General features: G+C 31.9%; 1 protein-coding gene across 1 annotated transcript in view; it reads left to right on the top strand.

The window, feature by feature from the left end:
• BRWD3 (bromodomain and WD repeat domain containing 3) overlaps positions 1 to 26,822 on the top strand; it is a 124,740-nt gene that overhangs the window by 50,885 nt on the left and 47,033 nt on the right. The window contains exons 9-19 of the mRNA XM_081278037.1: positions 2,146 to 2,246; positions 3,095 to 3,165; positions 4,048 to 4,148; positions 6,732 to 6,772; positions 10,188 to 10,292; positions 11,842 to 11,995; positions 18,726 to 18,860; positions 20,959 to 21,087; positions 21,962 to 22,187; positions 23,885 to 24,052; positions 26,078 to 26,261. Of these exons, the coding sequence (XP_081134163.1) occupies positions 2,146 to 2,246; positions 3,095 to 3,165; positions 4,048 to 4,148; positions 6,732 to 6,772; positions 10,188 to 10,292; positions 11,842 to 11,995; positions 18,726 to 18,860; positions 20,959 to 21,087; positions 21,962 to 22,187; positions 23,885 to 24,052; positions 26,078 to 26,261 (1,415 nt within the window). The remainder of the gene's footprint in view (positions 1 to 2,145; positions 2,247 to 3,094; positions 3,166 to 4,047; positions 4,149 to 6,731; positions 6,773 to 10,187; positions 10,293 to 11,841; positions 11,996 to 18,725; positions 18,861 to 20,958; positions 21,088 to 21,961; positions 22,188 to 23,884; positions 24,053 to 26,077; positions 26,262 to 26,822) is intronic.

The following is a 26,822-nucleotide window of genomic DNA, read 5'->3' as shown; positions in this document are numbered from 1 at the left end:
ACAGTAAACCTTGATGTCCTACCTTCTAAGCCAGCTCCCTCTCTTTGACCTCATCTTCTAACACTTGATTTTTCTTCTCACTCTGGTTTAGCTGCCATCTTCTCTAATTTTTTGAATATTCCAGGTCTTTGCTTTTGCTATTTCCATCTCTGGAATTGTCTTCCCCGAATATTCACATGCTTTGTTTTCTTAATTTTTAAGTAATTTATGTAAATGTCACCTTCTCATGGAGACCTCTGACCACTTTGCAATTGTAACCCACAAGTACTCTGTTATCTCATCTTTTTTGTTTCATTTTTCTCCATAGTAATGATTACTATTTGGCATTCTATACATTTTTTTCATTACTTCTTTATTAACAGTTTACATGAATTTATAGTATATTATCTTTCCAGTTTCTCTTCTATTACTTTTAAACGCAATAAAATGATCTGCTAATAGTGTTTAGCCTTGAATGGTAAAATTATGAGTTACTTTATTGAGTTTCTTATTTTTTCTACAATTGGTATGTATTTGTAATCCAGAATATACATTTCTTAAACAACCCCTAATATAATTTCTTATTTTAAATGTTTTCATTAAGGAACATTAGTGGGTCAGATGCCCATTGTGATGGATGAGATAAGTTAAATGTAATGGAGGTAATAAAGGTTTTAATGAGTGTTTTTTCAAAATTAATAAAATTATATACTATTTTATTGTTAATTTCATCATTCCTAGAGATCAAAGATTGCTGATTTAGAGGCCAGATGGTAAATACCTTAGATTTAGAGACCATGCAATCTCTGTCACAGTTACTTAACTCTAATTTTATAGTGCAAAAGCAACCATATACACAATATAAAGTGACCATGTTCCAATAAAACCTCATTTACAGAAAGAGTCTAAAAGCTGGATTTGGTATGTGAGTCATAGTTGGTGGACTTTTGCTATAGATTGTGAATTAAGTTTTCTAGTGAAAGCTTTTCTGTTTTAGGAAGGAAAATATGTATAGACACTCTCAGAGTCCTTATTTCTTTACTGTACTTCGGTTATTAATGGATAATTTTTACTGATAATTTTTTGTTTTAATTCAATTTATTTTTTAAATTTTTATTTGTTTTTTCAGTTATACATGAAAAAAGTATTTTGACAAATATGTTATGAATAATTTTGTTTGTATTTAACTCTGAAGTCTTTAGAGGTTCTGTGCTTATAAATAAGAAAACTAAGTGATTTAATATCTATAATGATGATTTTCTTTTGATTTGAGTTCAAAATGTATTTCAATCCTATGTATCTTGATCTGTAAATGTAATCTCAATCTCAAATGGAAATTATTTATTATCTCTATTTGGGATTTTAAAAACTCACAGGAATCCTAGATATTCTGGTCTGATTTTCAGATTTATTCTTGTGTCTTAGACACCAAGAGCCTGGTGGCCCACCCTTCTCTAAGATTTTCTTGTTTGAGCATGTAAAATACTGATGGTCAAAGCCTGAGAAGCTATATGATAAAGGACATGGTTTTTCTAGCATAATAATAGTTCTTTAAAAATGGTAACTTACCTATATTTTTCCTTAGTCTATTTTTCCACAATGATTGAACAAAGATTTGATGTATTTAGTTTATACATGAATACAATTGAAAATGGTTTAAATTTTAAAAGATCAAAATATACTTCATTGAAGTTGGTCTTTAAGATATTAAAACTCAAATACCTAAATATTAAATTTTCTAATCATAGTTTTTAGGTATATTTCTGATGTTCTATCCATAACTCTAAAATTCCACAGTTTTTTTACATAAAAAATATGTAGCACATTTTAATGGTTCAACTAGTAATGACCTCATGAGTATTCTCCACTAAAAGCTATTAAAATATTATTATTGGAGTATTATGTTAAATGAGCCCAAGGTAGTTATTTTTTTAGGACCAAAGTATTTTATCCTAATGTCAACTACCCTTTTATTTTATTTTTTGGTATTTTACATTTTTAAAAGTTATTTATTATTCTAGGAAATTTAATGTGTTGAAACTGAAATTCTTAAAAGAATTTAGTTAATTACATTATTAAAAAGTGATTATAATCTGAAAACATGCTTTGATTGAAATTATTTTGAACATAGAAACTTTATATTTGAATCAGATTTTTCTTTTAAAGTTTTGTCCATCAACTAAAGGCACAACCAGATACCTCACTTCTACTGGTGCTGATGGAACAATCTGTTTTTGGCAATGGCATGTAAAAACAATGAAGTTTAGGTAAGTTTAAAAGAATTTTACAAATGTTGTGAAAATTTAAACATGTTTATTTTATTTACTACTGTATTCTTAATAGTCCAAATATTTAAAGATGTCATGTGTGTGTTTTTATTAATATCCATACCTATAATAATTGATGGTTAGAGATTTTAGAGTAAAATTTAATGAAGTCAATGTTGAAGCGACTATTTAATTCACATGTACAATTTTGGTAAGGAGCCTCATTTCTTGATAAGAACATGTACTAATAACATGATAATATGTTAACAAGTATAAATAATGCTGATCATAAATTATATTTCTAAGATTTATTTATTTATTTATTTAGGTACTTGAGATTGAACTCAGAGGCACTCTAACATTGAGCCACATCCCCAGCCCAATATTGTGTTTTATTTATACACAGGGTCTGACTGAGTTGCTTAGAGCTTCACTTTTGCTGAGGCTGGCTTTGAACTTACGATCCTCCTTCCTCAGCCTCCTGAGCCACTGGAATTACAGATGTGAGCCACCACGCCTGGAAAGATTTATTTAATTTTAACCTTAATGATCGTACTTACTGGCCATTTCCCTTTAGTTTTCCTCTATAATATTGTCACTAAATAAATCAATATCCAGCAATGTGTTAAGCTTCTTGTCCATTAAGCCAGGCACAGTGGCATACATCTATAAGCAGAGGTGTGGTAGGAGGATCCTTTAAGTCCAGGAATCTGAGGCCAGCTGGGCAACACAGTAAGACCATAATCTCAAACAAAAAACAAAATAAAACAGAAAACAACTCTACAAAGATTCTTGCCTATTAAATGAACAAGATAAACATTTTTAAAAAATCCTCCCGTTTCCTTCAGAGATCGCCCAGTGAAATTTACTGAGAGATCAAGACCTGGAGTTCAGATATCGTGTTCATCTTTCAGTTCTGGTATGTAAAAAAATTTTAAGTCTTGAAATCTGAAAATATTAAATGATCTACTTGTAAAATGTGTTTTTAACTTTATGAAGAAAAATTTATGTACTTGATATTAAAGGAAGCATTCCAACAATATAAACCATACACTAGTTGAATCTTTTTTGACTCTGATTAACATGTGATAATACATTTTATACAATACATTTTATACAAGGTAGCAATAATTGGATAAAATGCAATCCTTGCTCCAAATATCCATTAACAAAATGTGTGGTGTCTTTCCACATTTAATACAAAAATTTTGCCCTGACTTTTACAGAAACCATAATCATTGTGATACAGTGCTTCTTATATTGCAAGGAATTCTATACTTGCTAACCTTTTTTCCCTTATTTTTTTGTTGTGGTAAAATATACATGACCTCAAATTTATTGCAACCATTTGTAAGTGTACAGTTGCCTTAGGTGTATTTACCTTGTTCTGCATCCATTACTGCCATTAATATCTAGAACTTTTTCATCGTATTGAAGGCAGTTCAGTTTTATACTCAACTAGTATAATTTTTCTAAAGAGAATTATAACTAGATTATCTTAAATAATTTTGAATGTTATGCTTTTGCATAAAGTAGAAAGAACTTTAATATTTGTAATCCATAATCCTGTATTTATAGTTGAATTTTGTTGGGTGAATGATATGGGCATTTCAAAAATTTCTCTTGTTTTTCTTTGATTTTATTTCTTTTTCTCTAAAATATTAGTGTGCTCTTAATTATTAGAAGATAACCTTGTGTTTCTTGAAGCCCTTCTATAAATAATGATGTAGCTTACAAGTAAGGAAGCAATCAGAGAATTTTAAAAGCTCCTTGGAATGTTTTTTTTTTTTTAATCTTCCAGGTGGAATGTTCATTACAACAGGTAGCACTGACCATGTGATTAGAATATACTATTTGGGTTCTGAGATCCCTGAGAAAATTGCTGAGTTAGAATCACATACGGTAAGAACAAAATATGAAACTTAAATATGTTTTGTTTTATATTTTAAAACCTCTGGAAAACTTTATTTTCTCTTTTCAGATCAGTCTCTTTTATAATGAAGATAAGTGTGAAATTCTGAATTTATTATAGTTGTAGTACTCAATATGGGCTCGATTTAACTGTATATCATAAGAAAAGAACTACAATATGCATATTTTATATACACACACAGTGCACTAATAGTTTGTGAAAATCCTGTTTTTTAACCTGTTTTTATTAGACATGCAAGCTGCTTATTACTTAAAATCTGTAGTTTTAATAATGACATATTAATTGTGTCTTAGTGAAAGTCATCTTTTCTCTGTGCATGGTGGTGCATGCCTGTAATCCCCGGGGCTTGGGAGGGTGAAGAAGGAGGATCAAGAGTTCAAAGCCAGCCATATCAATTTAATGAGGCCCACGCAACTTAGTGATACCCTGTCACAAAACAACAACAACAACAAAAACTGGGGATGTGTCCCAGTGGTTAAGTGCCCCTAGATTCAATCCCTGGTTACCTCCCAATTTTTTTTTAATGAACTTAGTAGTATGATCATTTTTAGAATGTCATGAAAGACTTGTGGGTGGAATCCAATCCTCCTTAGCAACAATTGTCTTAAATATAGAAAAATCAGGTATATTTTGTAGGTAAAAGCTGTTGGTGGCTGGCACTTGTCCTCTTAGTCTCCACCAACTCTCTAGTGGCTTTTTTAGAAAGTGTTGAACTATTATTATTTAGTTATATCCACATATACCTTTCTTCGTTCTCTATTTTTCCCCTTACTACTTCAAACAATTGTTTACTGTGAAGTATGGGGATATTTCTGTTTCAGCTCACAATACATTTCATGTGCCTCACTTTAGAAACTGTTTACTAAGCAATTAAAAGCTTTCAGCTTTCCAAGTGTTAATGTTACTACTCTTGTTACTGTTGACATCTCATGTGGAATAGTATTAGTATATATCAATAAACACATAAGTTCTCTAAAAGGTGATTTAAAAATATCTTGCAACGTGCAAAATCAATTGTTCCTGAAATTTGTGGTACGAGAGATTCCTGCTAGAAACCAAGGACAGCAGAATAAAATAGATATTATTATTGCTGTGGGTATATATGTGACTGCATGAGCAATGTAATTCTGCAACCTGTACACTCAGAAAAATGAGAAATTATATCCCATCTGATTCAAATGTAATAAATAAATAAATAAATAAATAAATAAATAAAATGAAATTACGATTAAAAAAAAAAGAAACCTCCTCTCGGGAGCTTTTAGAAATAATTTCTTGCTTTTTGTCCTATCATTCAAACATAATTGAGTATCTCCCTTATGAAGATATACTGAATCCAGCTGAACTCTTACCTTGTTTTCACTTATTCCTAGATACAAAATTCCTGAAATATTATTTAAATTTTGAAAGAAAAACGTAGGGAACACTGATGGTCTCTGTCTGAGACATCAATAGAAGAAATCTCTGCTAGAACATGATAAGAAGATATCTTTACAGTTATTACCAAAGTAGGGTATATATACAAGTGTGCTGAAGTATATTGAAAGCTAGGAGAGGAGAGAATAAATGAATGGGCAAGACTTGAGGGGTATAATAATGAGGAAATTTTGATTTAGTAGTTTGATTTGCAGGAGTCCAGATAAGAAGAAAAATATGAAAAGTTAAATACACACTGTTGAAATCAGTGATGGATGTTAGCCATAAAATATTCTTTCAGAATATTTCAAACAAAGTATTGTACCTGTCAGTAAGAATTCAGAATCTATCAGATAAATACAACAGTGAAATCACAAAACAATATAAATCAGGAGTACTTCATTATATATGAAGACTATAATTTTTTTTAAAAAAATTAAAATACTTAAATAAAAAGATAGTTGACATTTTCTTTTAATTTAAAATTAAATTTAAATGCAGTTATAGATTGTGAAAATATGCAATATTTGAGGATGCACTGTAGCTTTCTTATCAAGGACTAAAGTGAAGGAAATACCAAGTATTTGCTTATACTTTGCATTGTAAAATAATTAAATAAGCCACATGGGAATGAGAAAGTGATTAATTTTTATTCTGAAATTGAAAAGAATTAAGTGGGAAATTTCATTTAGCTATTATTCAGTCAGATTAATATTCTTTCTTTTACAGACCATAGGAAAGGAACACTCAGCACTATATATCTCTTTTTTAAAAAAATATTTATTTAGTTGTAGATGAACATACAGTATCTTTATTTATTTTTTTGTGGTTCTGAGGATTGAACCCAGTGCCTCACACATTCAAGGCAACCACTTTACCACGGAGCTACAGTCCCAGCTATATCTCTTGATATATGGTTCATAAAGAAGTTTCAAATTGCTGCCACCTTAATACATTGTTTTATGCTTCATTAATTAAATTTTTTTCTTTTTAGAAAAGTAGCTTATTTTTAAAGGAAATTATAGCATCATAAACTACTCCATTATGCCTTTTTCACATTTGAATATGAAGTGAGGTATACATTGTCTATTTTAAAAGTTTATTTTAACCAAAAATCTGTTCTTTTTTTATCTTAGGACAAAGTTGTTGCAGTTCAGTTCTGTAACAATGGAGACAGGTAATTATGTAGTACGTATTTGTGTAAAGAAATGTTTGACATGTTTTTCTACTAATCCCTGGGAACCATCTACCTCTACTGTAGATGTATTATTTCCATCCCATAACATAGATTTAAAAAAAACTTTGTATGTCCTTAATGGTGTTCAACACATCCCTTCCTGATTCTCAATCAAATAGTCACCATAGTCTATAAGTTCTTCTTTTCTGAGTGATTTCTTTTCTTATTTTGCTCTTTCCACTTCTTTTGGCAACAATCTTCCTATCTTAGTCAAGAATTGTGTTATTTCACCTGCCCATCTCTTCCCGTACAATATAGTTCTTTAGAAATCCTTAGTGTTTCCTTCTCCCTTGCCCATGGAATAGAAATCAAATGTCGCCCAACATTCAGAGCTCCCTAAAACTTTTTTAGATTTATCTTTGATTCCTGATCTACTATTCCCCATATGAATCCCTATATTAAGCCTAATTGACTTTATGCACTATTCCTGACATGTCCTATGTATATTATTTTATCCATTCCTTTGCTTACACTTTTCCATCATTCCTAACCCCAAATGTCATTCCCTGCATTCCTCTGACCTTTCCTTTTTTCTATCCTACATTTGTTCCTTCCCTATCCCCCTATTTTCCTATTTTCTCTTTTCTATCCCTTCTTTTGATTGATCTAAATCTTATCTCCCTTTTAAGGTTCATGTCCTACCTGAAAGCCTTTCCTGAGTGTTCCAGCCTTTTAATTTATCTTGACTTCCTCTGAACATCTATATCATTTATTGCCTTTGTTTTTCATGATGTATATATTCCTATGTCTGTAAACTCAGAAATTCTATACAGATATCTGTGAACCCTCTATATTGTCTGGTCCCCTCAAAGTGATAAGTCTTTCCTGGTCTAAAATTTAACCTGGAATGGATTTAAAATTTTAACCTCTTAGCATAAACGTATATCTATCTATGTCTGTTAGGACTTTATATGGGTGACCACAGTTTATTTTTAAATATTTTGAACAGTAGGTGATTACCATGGTGAATTTGTACAAGTTTGTTAAATCCAAGAGTAAATAATTATGATCCTCAAAGTGATGTCTACATTATGAATGATAAAAGCTTCAAGTAAATTTTAAGGTTAACTTACTGAGTTATAGCCTTTAAGATATATACACCTAGTATTCTTCCATGCTAAAATAACCTGAAATTTTATTTTCTTGCTTTTGTTTTCAATGAAAACACATTATTTTGTCTTAATTATTTCTGTGGCACATATTAAAAGATGTCCAATTTAAACTAAGTATAACAGTATCCATAGAATAATATATGCTTATATATATGAGTATGAAGAGAGACTTCTGAATTGCTTTTTCAATGATAGCACAACTCTAATATCAAAGTCTGCTGAGCTTTGTGCAAATGAGGAAACTGGGCCTGAATAGACAAGCTTATAGAGGATAAAATAACCCTAAATGCTTTAGACTTCATGATAAATTTCATTTATAGTGAAAACATTTTCTGAAAATAACTTCTTGTGCTTATTTGTAACTATGTCTTTAAAGAGCTTTATTTTGAGTAAGCGAAAAATAACCAGTAAATGGGGCATGCAGAATATGTAATGTATGTATACAATATATGAAAATAAAAATATTAGTATTTGATTTCTTTATGAGGTAGGAATGTATGTGATTTTACTTTTGTTCATGCTCAAAATTCTTACTAGTTAAAGGTAAATAATAAATAATTATTATAAAGGTATATTATTATTTATAAAGGTAAACAAAAAGTAATTCATTTAAAATATTTCCAGTTTTACTAATAGTCAAAGAAATGAAAATTAAAATAACAATTATTTCCTCCAGAATAAACAGATAATGCAAAATCATAATATCCATCATGGCTATAGGTTTTTACTAAGAGTGCTTTCCGTGCCAGGTGTGGTGGTACACACCTGTAGTCCCATCAACTTGGGATGTTGAGGCAGGAGGATCACAATTTTGAGGTCAGCCTCAGCAACTTAGGGAGGCCCTAAGCAATTTAGTAAGACCTTGTTTCAAAATAAAATATGAAAGGGGCTGGGGATATGACCCAATGCTTAAGTACCTCTGGGTTTAATCTCTAGTAATCCTACCCCCTCAAAAAGTTACTTTCCTCAGGTTTTCATGAGAGTATGAATTGTTTCAATAAATAATTAAAAAAAAACTATTAGTGAAATAGTGTGGTAGTATGTATCAAAAGCTTTAAAAATGTTCCTTTTCAACTTAGCACAGATATTTATAGGGTTATACAAAGACATGTAGAGATGTTCTTTACAGCATTAATTGTCATGTTGAAGATGGGAAATGATATAATATTAATCATTAGAAGATTTATTAGATAAATTTTGATAATATTTATATAGTTAAGCACTTATTAAAAGTGATGATAGTTTTATACTTGTCAACATAGAAATAAATCTACAAAATTCAGTTAACCTAGGGAAAAACATGTAGTGAATTTTTTTTTCATGTAAGGGAAAATATATAAGTATACATTCATGTATTTAATAAAGTCTAAAAGAATAGATACTAAAGTGTTAACAGTAACAAAATTGTGGGTGAATAAATATATTATTTTAAAATAGCATTTTTATTTGAGGTATAATTCACATAATACAGAATTTAATGCTATTAGTATATTTATAGTGTCGTGTAACAATTAGTACAGTTAATTTTTTGAACATTTTCATTGTCCTTTAAAGAAAACCCATACTGTTTAGCTGTCAACCCCAATACTCCATCCCCTTTTCAACATTTCTTTGCATGCATTAATCTACTTTTCATTTCTCTTTATTTGCCTATTCAGAATTAATCCTTGTTGCAATGTATATTATTATTTTCATTCTTTTGCATTACTGAGTAATATTCCATTGTATGAATATATGCCATATACTGTTTACCAATTTGAGCCTCTGATGGACATTTGAGGTGCTTCTACTTTTGACTTATTATGAATAATGCGTCCATGAGTATGCATGTGCATGTTTTTTCTGTGGAATTATGTTTTTATTTCTTTTTCAAAATATAACTGAGTAGGATTGCTGGGTCACATGGTAACTTTGTTTAGTATTTATAGAAACTGCCAGGGCTGGGGATGTGGTTCAAGTGGTAGCACGCTCGCCTGGCATGTGCGGGGTGCTGGGTTCGATCCTCAGCACCACATAAAAATAAAGATGTTGTGTCCACCGAAAACTAAAAAATAAATATTAAAAATTCTCTCTCTCTCTCTCTTAAAAAAAAAGAAACTGCCAAACTGTTTTCCAAAGTGACTGTGCCACCATTTTATATTCCCCCTAGTAGTGTATGAAGGTGGATATATTACTTTTCTAATAAAAAAATTATTCTAATTTTGGAGAAAAGTAACAAGACTATTTTAACTTTTTCTTTCCAGTTTAAGATTTGTTAGTGGAAGTAGAGATGGAACAGCAAGAATATGGCAATATCAACAACAAGAATGGAAGAGTATAGTGCTAGATATGGCTACTAAAATGAGTGGGTAAGAACTGATACTAGATGCTTCAGTGGTTCTCTTAAGGCCTATTGACATATTTAATAATGAACATAAAATAGCTTATGTAAATAGATACTTTCAATTTAATTGGTACATGTGATATTTGCATCTTTATTTTGTCTCTAAGCAAATTGTGTTTTGCTGTTAATTAATAGATTAGAACAGTGCTGACTTATCCAAAATTCTGGTCTACTGTGACCCTAAGATCTCTGTGCTCTACTGATGTTCAGAGAATCACTCTCTGCCTTATAGTTTTCTATAGGTCACTTTTTAAATATGTGTCTTTACTACCTTTAGTATGAGGGTTGTCCATGTTAAGTAATTAACATCATGTTTAACTTTTTCTCTTAACTTTCTGAATATGCCTTTATAATAGTTTATAGCATTCCAGCTTAGTGTTTATATGTACATTTTATCAACATCCTGTTTCATAATCTTAACTGTTGAACAGAAGAAACATAATTATCTTTTTGGGACAATAAAATTCCTTTAATATTTGAGCATGATATTAATTATCTTCTTAATAACAATGTGGAATTGACTGTAGTTATAGCCAGCAATTGTTATTGCCCCATTCAGTTAAATCAAAAGTTACAAGTTGGATGCTGTGGTACACTCCTGTAATCCCAAAGTCTCAGGAGGCTAAGACAGGAGAATCTTAAGTTTGAGGCCAGCCTCTACAACTTAAAAAGGGGCCCTAAGCAACTCAGAGCATGTTTTAATATAATTTTATGTGATGCTGAGGATTGAACCAGGTCCTCTCACATACTAAGCGAGCGCTCTACTGTTGAGTCACAACCCAGCTCTCAAAATAATTATTTTCTTAAAAAAGGGCTGAGGTTTTGCTTAGTGGTTAAGCACTCTTGGGTTAAATACTTGGTACCAAAAAACAAGTTAATGAATTACATAGTTTTTTTTTTTTTTAAAGGCCTATTAGTTCACTGTTTTTAGGGGATGGGTTACTGGAGATTGAATAGAGGGTGCTTTACCACTGAAGTACATCCCCAGTTCTATTTATTTATTTATTTAATCAGTCAATCTCGGGACAATGTTCCACTAAGTTGCTGAGGCCCACCTGGAACTTGCAATCCTCCTGCCTCAGCCTCCCAAGTCATTTTATACGCATGTGTCACTATGCCCAGCAAGACCTATTCGATTTTTTAAAATAATAATGAAAGAAATACAGTGGCCATTATACATTTTCATATTGTCCAGTAGTCAATGTAACCTTGTGTTTTATTTTTCAATATAGTAATAGATTTATTTTCCATTTCACTTTTTTGAATTCTCAAAATTAAGTCCACATTGAGGTCCTTTTAAGATATTTTTTTCTCCCTGAAATAAGCTCATTTGTATTGCCCTATTTGCAAGTATATTTATGTAATTTTTTATTTCATAATATTTAAATGATAGTCGAGGTTTTTAAAAATTTAACCACTTACATGTGCCTGGAGAAATTAGTATAATTTCTTATTTTGTATGCACCTTTGTTAACAGTTTATAAGGTATGAATACTGCAAATTGTTTTGTTTAGGAATAATTTACCATCAGGAGAAGACAAAGTCACTAAACTAAAGGTGACTATGGTGGCCTGGGATCGTTATGATACCACAGTTATTACTGCAGTGAACAATTTCCTTTTGAAAGTGTGGAATTCTACTACAGGGCAGCTTCTTCATACTTTATCTGTGAGTATTTTATTTTAGATTCATTAAAATGGTCAGGGGCTGGGCGTGCATCTCAGGGTTAGAGAGTTTGTCTAGTATTTGCAAAGCCTTAGGCTTGATCCTTGGTACCACAATAAAGAAAGAAATAAATTAATCAATACAGAAATGAATGGAAAATTTATTCTTTAAGCCTGGCACAGTGGTGCATAGGTATAGTCCTAGTATTCCATAGGCTGAGGCTAGAGGATCCCTTAAGTTCAGGGCCAGCATGGGCAAAACATATTGAATACCTCATCTCAAAGTTTTAATGGTCAAAAGTATATTATTCTAGGAGATAAGAAATTTAAGTTATAGTTTTCTTTCTATGACTATTAGCCCTTGGAAAAGTATTTATTCCAGAGTCCTTTTAATAGATCAGCAAAATAGTGCTGACACATGATACACCACTAAAAACAGGTTTGAGGTCTTTTCAAGATCCTTTCCAGATCTAATATTTATTATGTTATGGTATGCTTTGAAGGATATATGTAAATATGTTTTAGCATGGGTTAGATTTTTTCCATATTTTTATTGATGTATTAGAGATATATAGATTAATGAGATTTGTTGTTACATATTCACACATGCATATAACAATATAATTTGACCAATATCATTCCCTAGCACTGCCTCCCCACTCCTTGTCTATCATGTCTTAGTCCCTTTCCTCTACTGATCTCCCTTCGATTTTCATGAGATCTTCTCCCCACTTTATTTTCCTTTTTCTTCTCTAGCTTCCACATATGAGAGAACCCTTAACTTTCTGAGTTATACTTATTTTGCTTAACATGATGGCCTCTTGTTCCATCCTTTTTCCTGCAAATGCCATAATTTCATTTTTCTTTATGGCTCAATAAAACACATCTCACATTTTCTGTATTCATTAATCCATTGATGGATACCTAGGTTAGTTCTGTAGTTTGGCTATTGTGAATTATGCTGCGATAAACATGGCTATGCATGTATTACTGTAGTAAGAGACCTTTATTAATCATGGTGTGAATACTGAGAAGTGGGATAGGTGGGTCATATGGTGTTTCCATGCCTAGGTTTTTAGAGGACCCTCCATACTGATTTCCATAGTGGTTGTACTAATTTAAAATCCCCAAAACAGTGTAAAAGTGTTCCTTTATTCTCCTCATTCTCTCCAACATTTATTATTATTTATGATCCTGATGACTACCATTCTGACCAGGGTGAGAAGAAATCTCAGTATAGTTTCGATATGCATTTCTATAATTGCTAATGATGTTGAACATTTTTTCATATATTTGTTGGCTGTTTGTATTTGTTTAGTTGAGAAGTGTTTGTTTGATTCAGTTGCCCATTTATTAATTGGGTTATTTGATTTTTTGGTGTAAAGTTTTGTGTGTTCTTTATATATTCTAGATATTAATCCTCTGATAGATGAGTAGCTGGCAAAGATTTTCTCCCATTCTGTGGGTTCTCTCTTCACATTCCTAATTGTTTCCTTTGCTGTGTAGAAACTTAAATTTAATGCTGTCCCATTTATTAACTCCATGGCTTTATTTCTTGAGCTATAAAGGGTCCTGCTGAGATTGTTGTTGCTTGTAACTAAAAGCTGGAATGTTGACCTTGTGTTTTTTCCTAAGAGTTGCATATATTCTTGTCTAATTCTTAGGTCTTTGATATATTTTGACTTGATTTTTGTTCATAATGAGTGATAAGTGATCAGTTTCTTCTATATGTGGATAACACCAGCTTTCCCAGAGCCATTTGTAAAAAGGCTGTCTTTTCTCTAATGTATTTTATTGTAACCTCTGTCAGGGATCAGATATCTGTAGATGTGTGGGTTTGTCTCTGTATCTTATATTCTGTTCCATTGGTCTATAATCAGTTTTTATGCCTGTACCACCCACTTTTTGTCACTATAACTCTGTAGTATAATTTGAAGTCAGATATTGTGATACCTTCAACATTGATTATTTTGGCTTTAATACGCTTTGGCTATTCTGGGTCTTTTATTTTTCCAAATGAATTTTAGGACTGTTTTTTTCTAATTCTGTGAAGAATGTCATTGGTATTTTGATGGGGATTTCATTGAATATTTATATTGCTTTTGGTGTTATGGCCATTTTAACAATATTAATTCTGCCTGTCCCTGAACATGGGAGGTGTTTCCATCTTCTGAGATCTTCAATTTCTTCTTCAGTGTTCTATAGTTTTCATTGTCGAGGTATTTATCTACCTTGGTTAGATTTATTCTAGGTACTTTGTTTTTGAACCTATTGTGAATGGAATTGTTTTCCTGATTTCTTTCTCAACAGATTCATTGTTGGTATAAAGGAAAGCTGTTGATTTTTGTGTGTTGATTTGGTAACCTGCTACTTTGCCAAATTTGTTAATTAGCACTAACAGTCTTTGGGTGGAATTTTTGGAATCTAATATGTATAAGATCATGTCACTCAAAGCCAAGTGTGGTGGCACACACCTATAATCCCAGAGCCTCGGGAGGCTGAGTCATGAGGATCAGGAGTTCAAAGCCAGTCTTAGCAACTTAGCAAGGCCCTAAGCAACTCAGTGAGACCCTATCACTAAATAAAATACTAAATTACCTGGGGATGTGTTTCAGTGGTTAAGCACCCCTTGTTTCAACTCCTGGTATGAAAAAAAAAAATTGTAATGTCTTCAAACAATGATAATTTGACTTTGTGCTTACCTATTTTTCCCCCTGTATTTCTTTCTCTTCCTAATTCCTGTGTTTAGAATTTCTAGCACTATGTTAAAGAGTGACATCCTTGTCTTATTCCAGATTTTAAAGTTCATGCTTTCAGGTTTTTTTTTCCATTTATTATGAGGTTGGCTTTGGGATTTCCATATTTTGTCTTTATGATGCTGAGGTAGGTTCTTTCTATAAGTGTTAGGATATTTTATTGTAAATATTTTATGGATATCCTATTCTACATTCAGTGATTAGCTTATGCAAGAAGTAAGGGGAATAGAAGTAGGATAAAAAGGTCCTTTTTGTTTTTCTTTATAAAAGCTATTTTTTATAGTAAGAGTCTGCAGTGTTTGGTGTGAAACATTGATACATTTAATAGCAGAAATCTGATGGGTGGTGCTGATGTTTGTCAGTTTGTCATGGTATGGATTGACTTCATATTATATTTAATTTATAAGCCACATTTCCTGTCTCATTTATAAATTCATATCATTTAAAGGGGAGAAAACTAAATGCTATATGGTTTGGACAGCAGTAAGTGATGGGATTTAGACTAGAAACTCAATTCAATTTTCTTTGTAGTATGTCATGATATCATCCTTATTCGACTCTTATGTAAGATAATCTTAGCATAAAGCCTCTGATGTTTCTCAAGTTTTGATATAGGGAGGATTTCTTGTTTATCTGTCTCATACCTCCGAAGTCCCCTTTCTAAAGCAAAGTCCTAACAGTATATTAGTGAAGTTTTAGATTCCGACTTTTGTCTCCTAAGGCAGTGCTTACCTATTTTGGTTTTCCCTATTCCCTGATATAAGTTTCTGTTAATGTGTCTAAAAATACCTGTACTGTTTCCTTGACTCTTTATTAGGAAATGTGTGTCTATGTCAATATAGTCTAACAGAAACTTAACATAAGCCACATATATCATTAATTTTTCTAGCAACCATCATAAAAAATAAAAGGAAAGTAATAATGTATTTTATTTAACCTAATGCATTTAAAATATTATCATTAATTTATAATTAATATATAAATTATTAATGAAATATTTTATATTCTTATTTCATGCTAAATCTTTGAAATCTAGCATGTATGTTATACTTACAAATCATCTCCATTTATTCTATCCACATTTCATTTGCTTAATAATCACATGTGATAGCAGCTACAGTATCAGACAGTACAAGACTGATCTCTAAAATCACAATTTTAAGGCCATGTTATAGCCATTGGTTTCATAGATCAGTGTGAAATTCTTCCTTAAATACCTTAATTTGGATTCTGTTTAAAGAACCTCTTCCCATGGGCTGACTCATGCTTCATCTCTTTTCACTGAATTTTACTGCATAAATTGTAGAATTGACTATTTTTAATCCTTTTAACAACTCTGCCAGGCACTGGATTAGGTATTAGAGATTAGAACTAGGCATTAGGAAGGAATAAATGGTAAAATTCAAAGTCCTGTCCTGCGACAGTTTACAGCCTATTAAGAGAGAAAAACTTTTAATTAAATAACTGCTAAGAATGAAAAATGAAAGATATACCATTATAAGTTTCTAATAGCATGACACATATGATCTGAGAGATTCTGAGAAAGTTGTTGCTAAGGAAATGAAGTCTAAGTTAAGGATTGAAACATAAGTAGGGATTTCCTAGGTCACAGCTTAAGTGACATTTCCTTGTTTGGCTTTCCCTCATCATATAATCTAAGATAGTCTCCTAGTCTTTTTCTTATCATTCCTTGTTTATCTTCATTATTGTTTATCAAAAATCAATATTTTCCTCTTAAAGTTTCTTTATTTGTGGTCATAGTAACATATTTGGTTATATATAAGGAAATTGGGAAGTCCTTCCAGGAATTCAAACAGCTTGTGTGAAGATCCTAAGGTGGAAAGGAAACCAATTTGGATAGAGCACAGGGAGCAGAATGTCTCACCAGATAAGACTGGAGAATTGGATAGAGGTCAGACCATTCAAGATCTTGTAGATCTATTCTAAGACTAGTAGGAAACAATTCAAGGGTTTAAAACAACAACAACAAAATAGAATGTGAGTTTTGCTTTTTAAGAAATGCATTGTAATTCTGGCTACAGTAGAGAGAATAGATTGGAATGGGGTAAGAATGACAGCAGATAGACTGGAAATCTAGGGTAGCAACCAGGATGAGTCATGACAATCTAGATTTCTGTGTTGGTGGTGGAAATAGAAATGTTTTAATAAATGTAGATATGTCAAATGATAAATCTGAAGACAGTATTATTTTTTTAAACTGGGGTTTGAAAACAGGTGTGCATTACCACTAAACTGTAATGTCCAGCACTTTTTATTCATTTTTATTTTGCTAAATAATCTTGCTGAATTGCTTAGGGCCTTACTAAATTGCTGAGGCTGGCCTTGAACTTGTGATCTTCCTGCCTCACCTTGCCCTGGTTGCTGTGGTTACAGGCAAGACATTATTGATTCTTTTTTTTGTATTTTTTAGTTATAGTTGACAAAATACCTTTATTTTATTTATTTTATTTTTATGTGGTGCTGAGGATCGAACCCCAGGGCCTCACATGTGCTAGGCGGGTGCACTATCGCTGAGCCACAACCCCAGCCTCGACATTATTGATTTTGATTAGATTTTATTCACCACAATCCTTTGACTGAATCCTTTGGTGGGATGTGCCTACCAAAGAAAATCCTACTTATGACTTTTCCCCAGTGTACATACCCTGCCATAGTTATGTCATCATCATGTGAATTTATCAAAGTAATTTTATGATTTACTGAAAAGGAAATTTAGAAAATATTTACTGTATCAAATAGACTATTGAACAAAGGATTTTATTGTAGAAAGGATTTTTCAATAGTGATTGGAAGAGTTTTGGCAAATTTTGAGTTCTAACGGTGTTTGTGGTAAGGGAATTTTACCTATGCATATTAACACTGCATTTGATCCAGGCTGCAGTGATTTTTAATAAGGTGTAATTTTTCTATAATTATAACATAGTAGAATTATTTTTAATTTGATAATTTGGGGATAAAATGTACTTATGAGGCTCACAGTATATGATCATTTCTAGAAGCTTCTGATGTATTATGTGTTGGCATATCACCATGTGAAATGCAGCTTTGGGATGTTCTCTATGCTTTAAGTCTGGGGGTGGGGTCTATTGTTCATTTTATGTGCTCTTACCAGGAGTTAAGTCTAATGAAATGACAATGATCTAATTCAACCGTTGGCAAACTTTTCCTTTATGAGGCCAGATTATAAATATTTTAGACTTTGTACATTCCATCTCTGTTGCATATTGTTTGCTGTTTTATTTATTGCTTTGGGGTTTTATATAACCTTTTAAAACCATAAACATTTTTAGCTTATAGGCTGTTTGTATAAACATGTCTAGAATCCATTACTTTTCTCTGGATCTAAGGTCTCTATATACTGCTATACTTTGATTAGCTTACAGAGAAGCATGTAATACTTAGCATTGGTTTTCAAATTCAGTTTTCTTAGCAGAAAATCTATTTTTCAGATAATGTCTTAAATGGAATCCCAGGTTAAAAGTAGATACAGAACAAAGTCACTAAGCTTTGTCCTTTGAATGTATCATGGGGCCTCCCAAAATGCAGTTTGAATATCAGTCATAGAAAATACCGGATGAAGAACAATGAAGGTTTGTCTGTTATCATTGTGGCAGAATTAGATGTTAATGAAAGATTTTGTTTGCCACTTTTTTATCACTTTTAAATAGTACATTTGCAGATATCCAAATTTCCCTTCAAAGACCTGTTTAATGAGCTTGAAATACTTTCCTGTGTCTTCTGTGTGTGTTGCATTCTTTATAAAATCAGCAGTTATACATTTAAGGAAGTCAGATTGAACTGTATTATTCATGTAGTAGCCACATAGTAAATGGTATGTATTAAATTGTAATGCATGAATTCATCTGAACCTGATTGATAGTATTCCCAAGATGTTTTGATCAAATAAATCTGATACTTGGTGTTGCTTTTAAATTTTAATATTGATTTTTATCACAGGGTCATGATGATGAAGTATTTGTTTTAGAAGCACATCCATTTGATCCAAGGATCATTCTTTCAGCGGGTCATGATGGAAACATATTTATTTGGGACCTTGACCGGGGGACCAAAATTCGGAATTACTTTAACATGGTAAGAGAAATATGTGTTTAGTTTATATTAAAAATAACTGTTTTTATGGGATAACTTGATGAGTATACTTAGTTCAAAGGAACCTCCTGTTATCTCTGTTAAAATTGCTAAAATAATTCAGAAAATAATTCAGAAGCCTTATAATAAGGCCAGTGGAGAATTAAGCCGAATTGATTCATTTATCTTGGTATTAGCATTTTCCAAATTCTGGTTCCCACCTCTAAACTTCTTAATCTCAAATTTGTTAAATTTTCAGTTAATTCTTAACCAAGATCACAAAAATGTTATTTAATCTATAATCCTAATTTATGAATTATAAAAGTGACAGTAATAATTTGAATTTGTCTCTGGTAACTCTCATATGGCTTAGTAGTTGAAAAATAGATTTGCAAATAGGGATGCTCTTAAGATATATTTTATATAAATCAGAAAACACTACCATATTTTCCATATTTAGTGTCCTTTTCTTTTTTAACTTTTTAAGTTGTATATGGACACAATATATTTTATTTATTTTTATGCGGTGCTTAGGATCAAACCCAAGGCCTCACACGTGCTAGGCAAATACTTTACCACTGAGCCACAACCCTTGCCCCTAGTGTCCTTTGCTTAATAACAGTTCTGACAACATTTCTTTCCTTTTTTTTTTTTTGATTCTACTTAGTTGTATATGACAGTAGAATACATTTGGACACAGCATACATAAATGGAGTATAACTTCTCATTCTTCTTGTATATGATGTAGAATCACATCAGTTGTGTATCATATATACACATAGGGTAGTAATGTTCAATTTATTTTATTATCCTTTATAGCCCCATACCCTCTCCCCTCCTGTCACTCCCCTCTGTCTAATCCAAAGTATCTCTATTCTTCCCTAGCCACCCCCCCTCTTATTTTAATTAGCCTCCACATATCAGAGAAAACCTTCAGCCTTTGGTTTTTTGGGATTGACTTATTTCACTTAGCATGATATTGTTCATCTCCATCCATTTATCAGTAAATGCCGTAATTTCATTCTTCTTTAAAGCTCAGTAATATTCCATTGTGTATATATACCACATTTTTTTATCCATTCATCTGTTGAAGGGCACCTGGGTTGGTTCCATAGCTTACCTATTGAAGGGCATTTAGGTTGCTTCTGCAGTTTAGCTATTGTGAGTTGAACTGCTGTGAACATCGAGGCGGCTGCATTACTGTAGTATGCTGATTTTAAGTCCCTTGGGTATAAACCAAGAAGTAATTTAACTGGGTCAAATGGTTGTTCTATTCCAAGTTTCTGAGGAATCTCCCTACTGCTTTCCAGAGTGGTTGCACCAATTTGCATCCCACCAGCAATGTATGAGTGTACATTTTGCCCTACATTCTCACCAACATTTATTGTTGCTTGTATTCTTAATAATTGCCATTCTGACTGGAACAAGATGAAATATTAGAGTAATTTTTATTTGCATTTCTCTAATTGCTAGAGATGTTGAACATTTTTTTAATATATTTGTTGATCAATTGTATTTCTTCTATGAAGTGTCTGTTCAGTTCCTTAGGATATTTATTGATTTTTTCCCCCTTTGTTCATACTTTCCATAGTTAGTGTACTTTTCTTATGAACAGTTCTGACAACATTTTTAAACTATTTGTTGGCCTTTGAGCCCACTTGAAAGACATTATAAAGATCTAGAGTACTTACCCTGTCTTGTGTTATTAAAATTAATTTGTGTGATTTAATTTTAGGATGGTTAATATAAGGCTTAATTGCATTTCTCTTAAGATATGAAGATAGTATCTGAACTTTTCTGTAATAGCAAACCTGTGACAATTTGGTTACATTTAAATATTTTTAAAATCTCCTTGGTCACCCAATAGTATTTCACAGGGTGTGCCATTACTAGCGATGATTGATTCCATTCATTGCAATTTTACTGTCCCTACTTTCTTTTGGAGCATTATTTCTTTAGGTTTCTGGCTACAGAAGCCAGAGAGTACATTGGGATATTAATGCTTCACAGCATCCAATGTATTAGCAAAGAGATGTTATCTCCTACTTATTATTTTAGAACAAGTCATAAGATTACTTAAAACGACTCCTCTGAATTCCAGATTGAAGGCCAAGGACATGGTGCAGTGTTTGATTGTAAATTTTCACCAGATGGAAACCATTTTGCGTGTACAGATTCTCATGGGCATTTGTTGCTTTTTGGTTTTGGTTGCAGTAAATACTATGAAAAGGTCAGTACTTTTTTGGGTAGACTATAATTTGGGATTATATCATTCAGAAGTTTTGTTTGACTCCTAAATTAATAAGGGTTAATAGATACAAAGTAAGAATATTGTATCTCTTGGTAAATGTTTTTGTCATTGCTGAACATCAGGCTTCACAGTGTGTGTGTGTCACTATTGAAGTGCAGGGTGATGTAGATGTAGACATTCATTAGGAAAAACTTTGGTTTAGAATATATTTTGTGTTACTGTTCAGGTGTAATAAGAATAACTGAAACAGACTGCTATATCATCTGCTTATCATGAATGGAAATAAATAGTTGGTGACTGAAAGTTTACTTTCCTGATTGTTATTTTACCTATTATTGATCTTGTGAAAATACTTAGGAAGCTAGCTTAATAGTTCTTTATATTTTATTAGCTGTGAATTTGGAATAGCTTATGGAATCTTAGAGCTGAAAGAGAACTCAGAAACACTGATGTCAGCTCAATATTTGTATCAGCTTTCAGTGTCAATAATGTGATATATATTTACTTGTCTTACCATATGTGTTATACTTCTGGTCTATATTCATTTGAATAAAAATAGAGTTTTATATGATTTTTATGACTTAAAATAACTCTTTACATGGTTGTTGCTTTAGTTTTCTTATCATAATTAGAGAAATATGATATAGGGCAAAAAAGTAATGCATATCTAGAATTTGTAGAGAAGAGAATTACCATATAGGTAATGTGCTTCAGATGGAACATTTGGCAACACAGGACTACAAGAGAATACAAAAGTTGTCTGACTCAGAAATGTGTATGCTCTAGAAATGAAAATAAGTGCCAAATCTATATGTTCCCTATGTATATTAAATACTAAAACTTCTGTCATAAGATTCCAGATCAGATGTTCTTCCACACGGATTATCGACCTCTTATCCGTGATGCCAATAACTATGTGTTAGATGAACAAACACAACAAGCTCCTCACTTAATGCCTCCCCCATTCTTGGTGGATGTTGATGGAAATCCTCATCCCACAAAATTTCAACGGCTAGTGCCGGGACGGGAAAATTGTAAAGATGAACAACTTATACCACAACTGGGATATGTGGCCAATGGTATGTTATCATGATAATTAAATTGGAAATATTTTGCAAATGTCATACTTGATTCTGTTCTCTCTATGGCATTTGTCCCTCACTAAATACTGATATAAGTTATGGTATGTTTTGCCTTCTACTTCTGTTCATTTTCATTTGTATAATACCTTTTACCCTACCAGAGTACTTTTACATAGAAACAAAAGTGTATACTCAAGCACAGAATGTGTTGATCTAGTTCCATAGAAACCCTACATATGATCATCTTCTATGTAATATTGCCTTCTAGTAATGATTAAATGGACTAATTTTAATGTATATATTGGTGAAATTTCTCTGTTCATTGTATTGGTGTTTTAGTTTAAAAGGCTCTAGTTAATTGGACCTAAGAAGAGGAAACTTCAAAATCCACATACTAGGGCTGGGGCTCTAGCTTAGTGGCAGAGTGCTTACCTAGCATGTGTGAGGCCCTGGGTTTGATCATTAGAACTACATGAAAATAAGCAAATAAAATAAAGACATTCTGTCTATCTACCACTATAAAAAACTTTAAATATTACAAAGTAGATATTTACCCATCCTCATACTTAAAATGCAAAAAGTTACTGGACATTGGGGAATGGGTTGTGATTGTTTAAATAAGACTAATCTTGGAAGATATTGGGGAATCAGCAATAAATTTGATGGACTGTGGGAAGATAATAGAATAAAATATTAGAATAAGCTATTCTGTGCCAAATAATCTTTGCCTCTTCAGATTGGCATATTTCCATTCTGTATATTGCCCTTCCCACATAGAATGTCTTTATATCTCAGTTTGGTACTTGTAGGTTTTCTTTAGGTATGGAGTAGTAGTGAGTTTATTAAATTGCAACTGGAATTCAATTTCTTGACTAGGGGATTAAGGCTTGAATTGATCTTTATAAAGTTCCATACATCCTTTTATGCCTGTCTCATAAAGGTTTGTAAAGCAGTGAACTGGTATGACAACTATGCCAATAGTTACTCTGACGATGTCATAATTATTAACTGAGGAGAAAAACTGAATATTAAATGTTGTATAAAACTGAAAACATCTGAATAAAAAATAATTTATCACTCTTTATTCCTTATAAGACCTGATCTCTTGATTACTCTATCAGATACCTCTTGATATGACTATAAGAAAATATAAAAAATAGGGATATCTAAGACAGAAAAACATTTAAAATTTTCATTTAAGGTAAACAACGAGTTTCAATATTTCATAATAAAAATTGTTTGTTCATAAGAACAATGGGATGTTAGCAAATGATATATTCATTTGGAAAACTATAATTATGTCTTTCAGAAAGCAGTTTTCACCAAAAAAGATGTAAATATTTCAGGTCACTGAACCTATTTAAACCTTACTTAAATCTTTAATTTCTGATTTTTACCTTAGAATATTCTTTGGATGAAATTTATTTTAAAATCAATTGTTTTAACTTTTATATTCTTTGAGATGCTCCTCATAATTATGTCTAAGTTAGGAACATTGACTAAATCAAAGAGAAGCTGACACATAAAAATTAAAAGATTTATAAAATAATTTGTTTGATGCATACTCTATTTTCATTTTAAGCCAATTTTCAGTTATTGCTCTGAAAATTTAGAAGTTAAGTTTGTTTTTACTGGTTTTAGGGTATACTAAAATGTAATCAATTTTGTGGCTTTTTATCTTTGGTCTCATTAAGGTGATGGCGAAGTGGTGGAACAGGTAATTGGACAGCAAACCAATGATCAGGATGAGAGCATTCTTGATGGTATAATCAGGGAACTACAGAGAGAACAAGATCTGAGACTAATTAATGAAGGAGATGTTCCACATTTTCCACTTAATAGATCATACTCTGTTAATGGTGGTAAGTGTTTGTATATTTCTGAAAAGTATAATGAATATACTTTATTCTACTTAAACAAAGAATTATATGTGAGAAAAGATTTTATTTATAAATGAAAACATTTATTAATTTACAGTTGTGATGTCAGATACTCCATGGGGTTTTAATCTCATTATTATTTGTAACAAAAATGACTTTGTATCTCCTAAAAACACAGATGTCATATTTTTATATGCTGTTTTCTTCTAATTGAATTTATTTGCAATCTTTACTTTTTTATAGAAGTGAAATCTTGCAATGTCCAATTCTTTTGTAGGGGAACCACAAAAAACATAAGTTTTTAAGCTTAAAACCACCTTAAGTTTACAAAACACTACCCCCCTAAATTGATCCTTCTTTGCTGAGAGAAGAACAGCATACCATGTCTCCCCCCTTGAATTTACAAAAGTATGCTGGAAAACAAGAAGCCCTCTGAATTGACTTTCACAATACATTTATCTTAATATCAGTAAAAGTTTTGTTATAAGTAATCACTGTATTTTAAAAATGGATATTCTAACTTATATTTTTTCACTTGAAATGAAAAGTGACTGTGCATTTCAGTTATATATAAATCTTAGCTTTATCAATTGCTTTATGAGAATTTGGCACATATCTTTATATTTTCATAATTGAGGTAATTTATTTGGATAGAATGGCATTTGGGTTTGCCCATAATTAATTGAATAAAGATATTTAAATTCAAGGTGATTCATAGGATATTTTACTTAATTATTTCTTCAATCTCCATGAAATTAAATTAAAATTGGTTCTTCATTTTGGGCCATTTGGAGCACCTAATGACAAGGTAAGAAGCTTTATGGAACCTTGAACTTGTAAATAATAATCTGATATCTCCAAGTCCTTTGTTTTTAAGACATAAAACTTTCTTAGGGCTTTCCCTGATTTAGACATCCATTTATTAAATCAACCTTCAGCTCTAAATTCTATACTAGGTTTCTGTGGATAGATTTGAAAATTCAATAGAGTTCCATTTGTCAAAGGGACCCTATTGGCTATTATTTACAGTGTTTATTTGTTTTGACTTTTTGTTTTAATGATAGCAGTTGAATATTTCAGTTTTTATTTGTGTTTTAGTTGCAAGTATTAGAAAAATAGCAAGAACCTATCTAGAGTACCCTAAAGAAAATTAAAAGTTCTGTTACTTTTTTTCTGGTACTGGTTATTGAACCCTGGGGCATTTTACCACTGAACTACATCCTCAGCCCTTTTTATTTATTTATTTTTAGATAGGATCTCACTAAGTTGTCCAGACAGGCCTCAAACTTGTGATCTTCCTGCCTCATCCCCCAAAGTAGCTGGAATTACAGTCACATTTCATTGTGTCTAGCTGCTCATCAGTCTTGGGAAATGAAAATTTAATGTTAAAAACTTTGGGTTATACTTTTATTTTAATTTTTTGGTACCAGGAATTAAACACAGGAGCACTTAATCACTGAGCCACATCCCCAGCCCTTTTTTTGTATTCTATTTAGAGACAGGGTCTCACCAAGTTGCTTAGGGCCTCCATATGTTGCTGATACTGGCTTTGAATGGGATCCTCCTGTCTCCACCTCTGAGTCACTGGGATTACAGTCATGCACCACCACACCTGGCTTGGTTTATATTCTTTATTATACTATTTCTGAAAGCTTTATTGAAACTTTACTCTGAAATATTTTAATGGACTAAATGAAGGATTTAGAATAACAAGATGCTTCCTAAAACAGTACTAATAAACATTTGCAAATCTCCCAAATCATATTTGAATCCATTTTTGTATTTAGTGAGAATTGAGTAAATGGTAAGAACTATAGAAGATTTAAAAATTTATTGAGCTCCTTTATTGATGACATTAACAAGAAAAGATGGTACAGAATGTAGAACAAAGAGGTAGGAATACTTCAGATAGTCCTATCTTTGAATCTCCTATTTTGTGTAAGAACCTTCATCTAAAAGTTGGTGCTATTGCTCAGAAAATTATATTTTTCTTCATTTGTGTTTCAGCTCTACGAAGTCCAAATATGGACATATCCTCTTCCCCAAATATAGGACTTCGACGTAGTGGTCAAATTGAAGGTGTTCGACAGATGCATAACAATGCTCCTCGGAGCCAGATAGCCACAGAACGAGATCTCATGGCATGGAGCAGAAGAGTGGTGGTCAATGAACTAAATAATGGGGTTAGTAGGTGAGTCACTAAGGTAACATTTCTAATAAAATATAGAGCTCTATAGTAATGGGGTTGTAGCTCAGTGGTAGAGTGCTTGCCTAGCAAGTGTGAGGCACTAGGTTTGATCCTCAGCACCACTTTAAAAAACAAACAAACAAATAAATAAATAAAACAAAGGTATTGTGTCCATCTACAACTAAAAACAAATAAAAGAAACATTCACCTTTAAAAGAAAGAAAATTTAGAGCTCAAGTTTTTAATAATATTTATTTAGGGCTGGGGATGTGGCTCAAGCGGTAGCGCGCTTGCCTGGCATGCGTGCGGCCCGGGTTCGATCCTCAGCACCACATACAAACAAAGATGTTGTGTCCGCCGAAAACTAAAAAATAAACATTTAAAAAAAAATAATATTTATTTAGTTGTAGATGAACACACAGTATCTTTATGTATTTTTATGTGGTGCTGAGGATTGAACCTAGTGCCTCACACATGCGAGGCAAGTACTTTATCACTGAGCAACAGCCTGAGCCCCAGAGCACAATTTTTTAGGAAGTAAATTATATTAAGTTTTCCTAGTAA

The sequence above is a fragment of the Spermophilus citellus genome (assembly GCF_964194105.1).
Source record: "Spermophilus citellus genome assembly, chromosome: X".
Taxonomy (NCBI): domain Eukaryota; kingdom Metazoa; phylum Chordata; class Mammalia; order Rodentia; family Sciuridae; genus Spermophilus; species Spermophilus citellus.
This window is presented reverse-complemented; position numbering and strand designations above follow the sequence as displayed.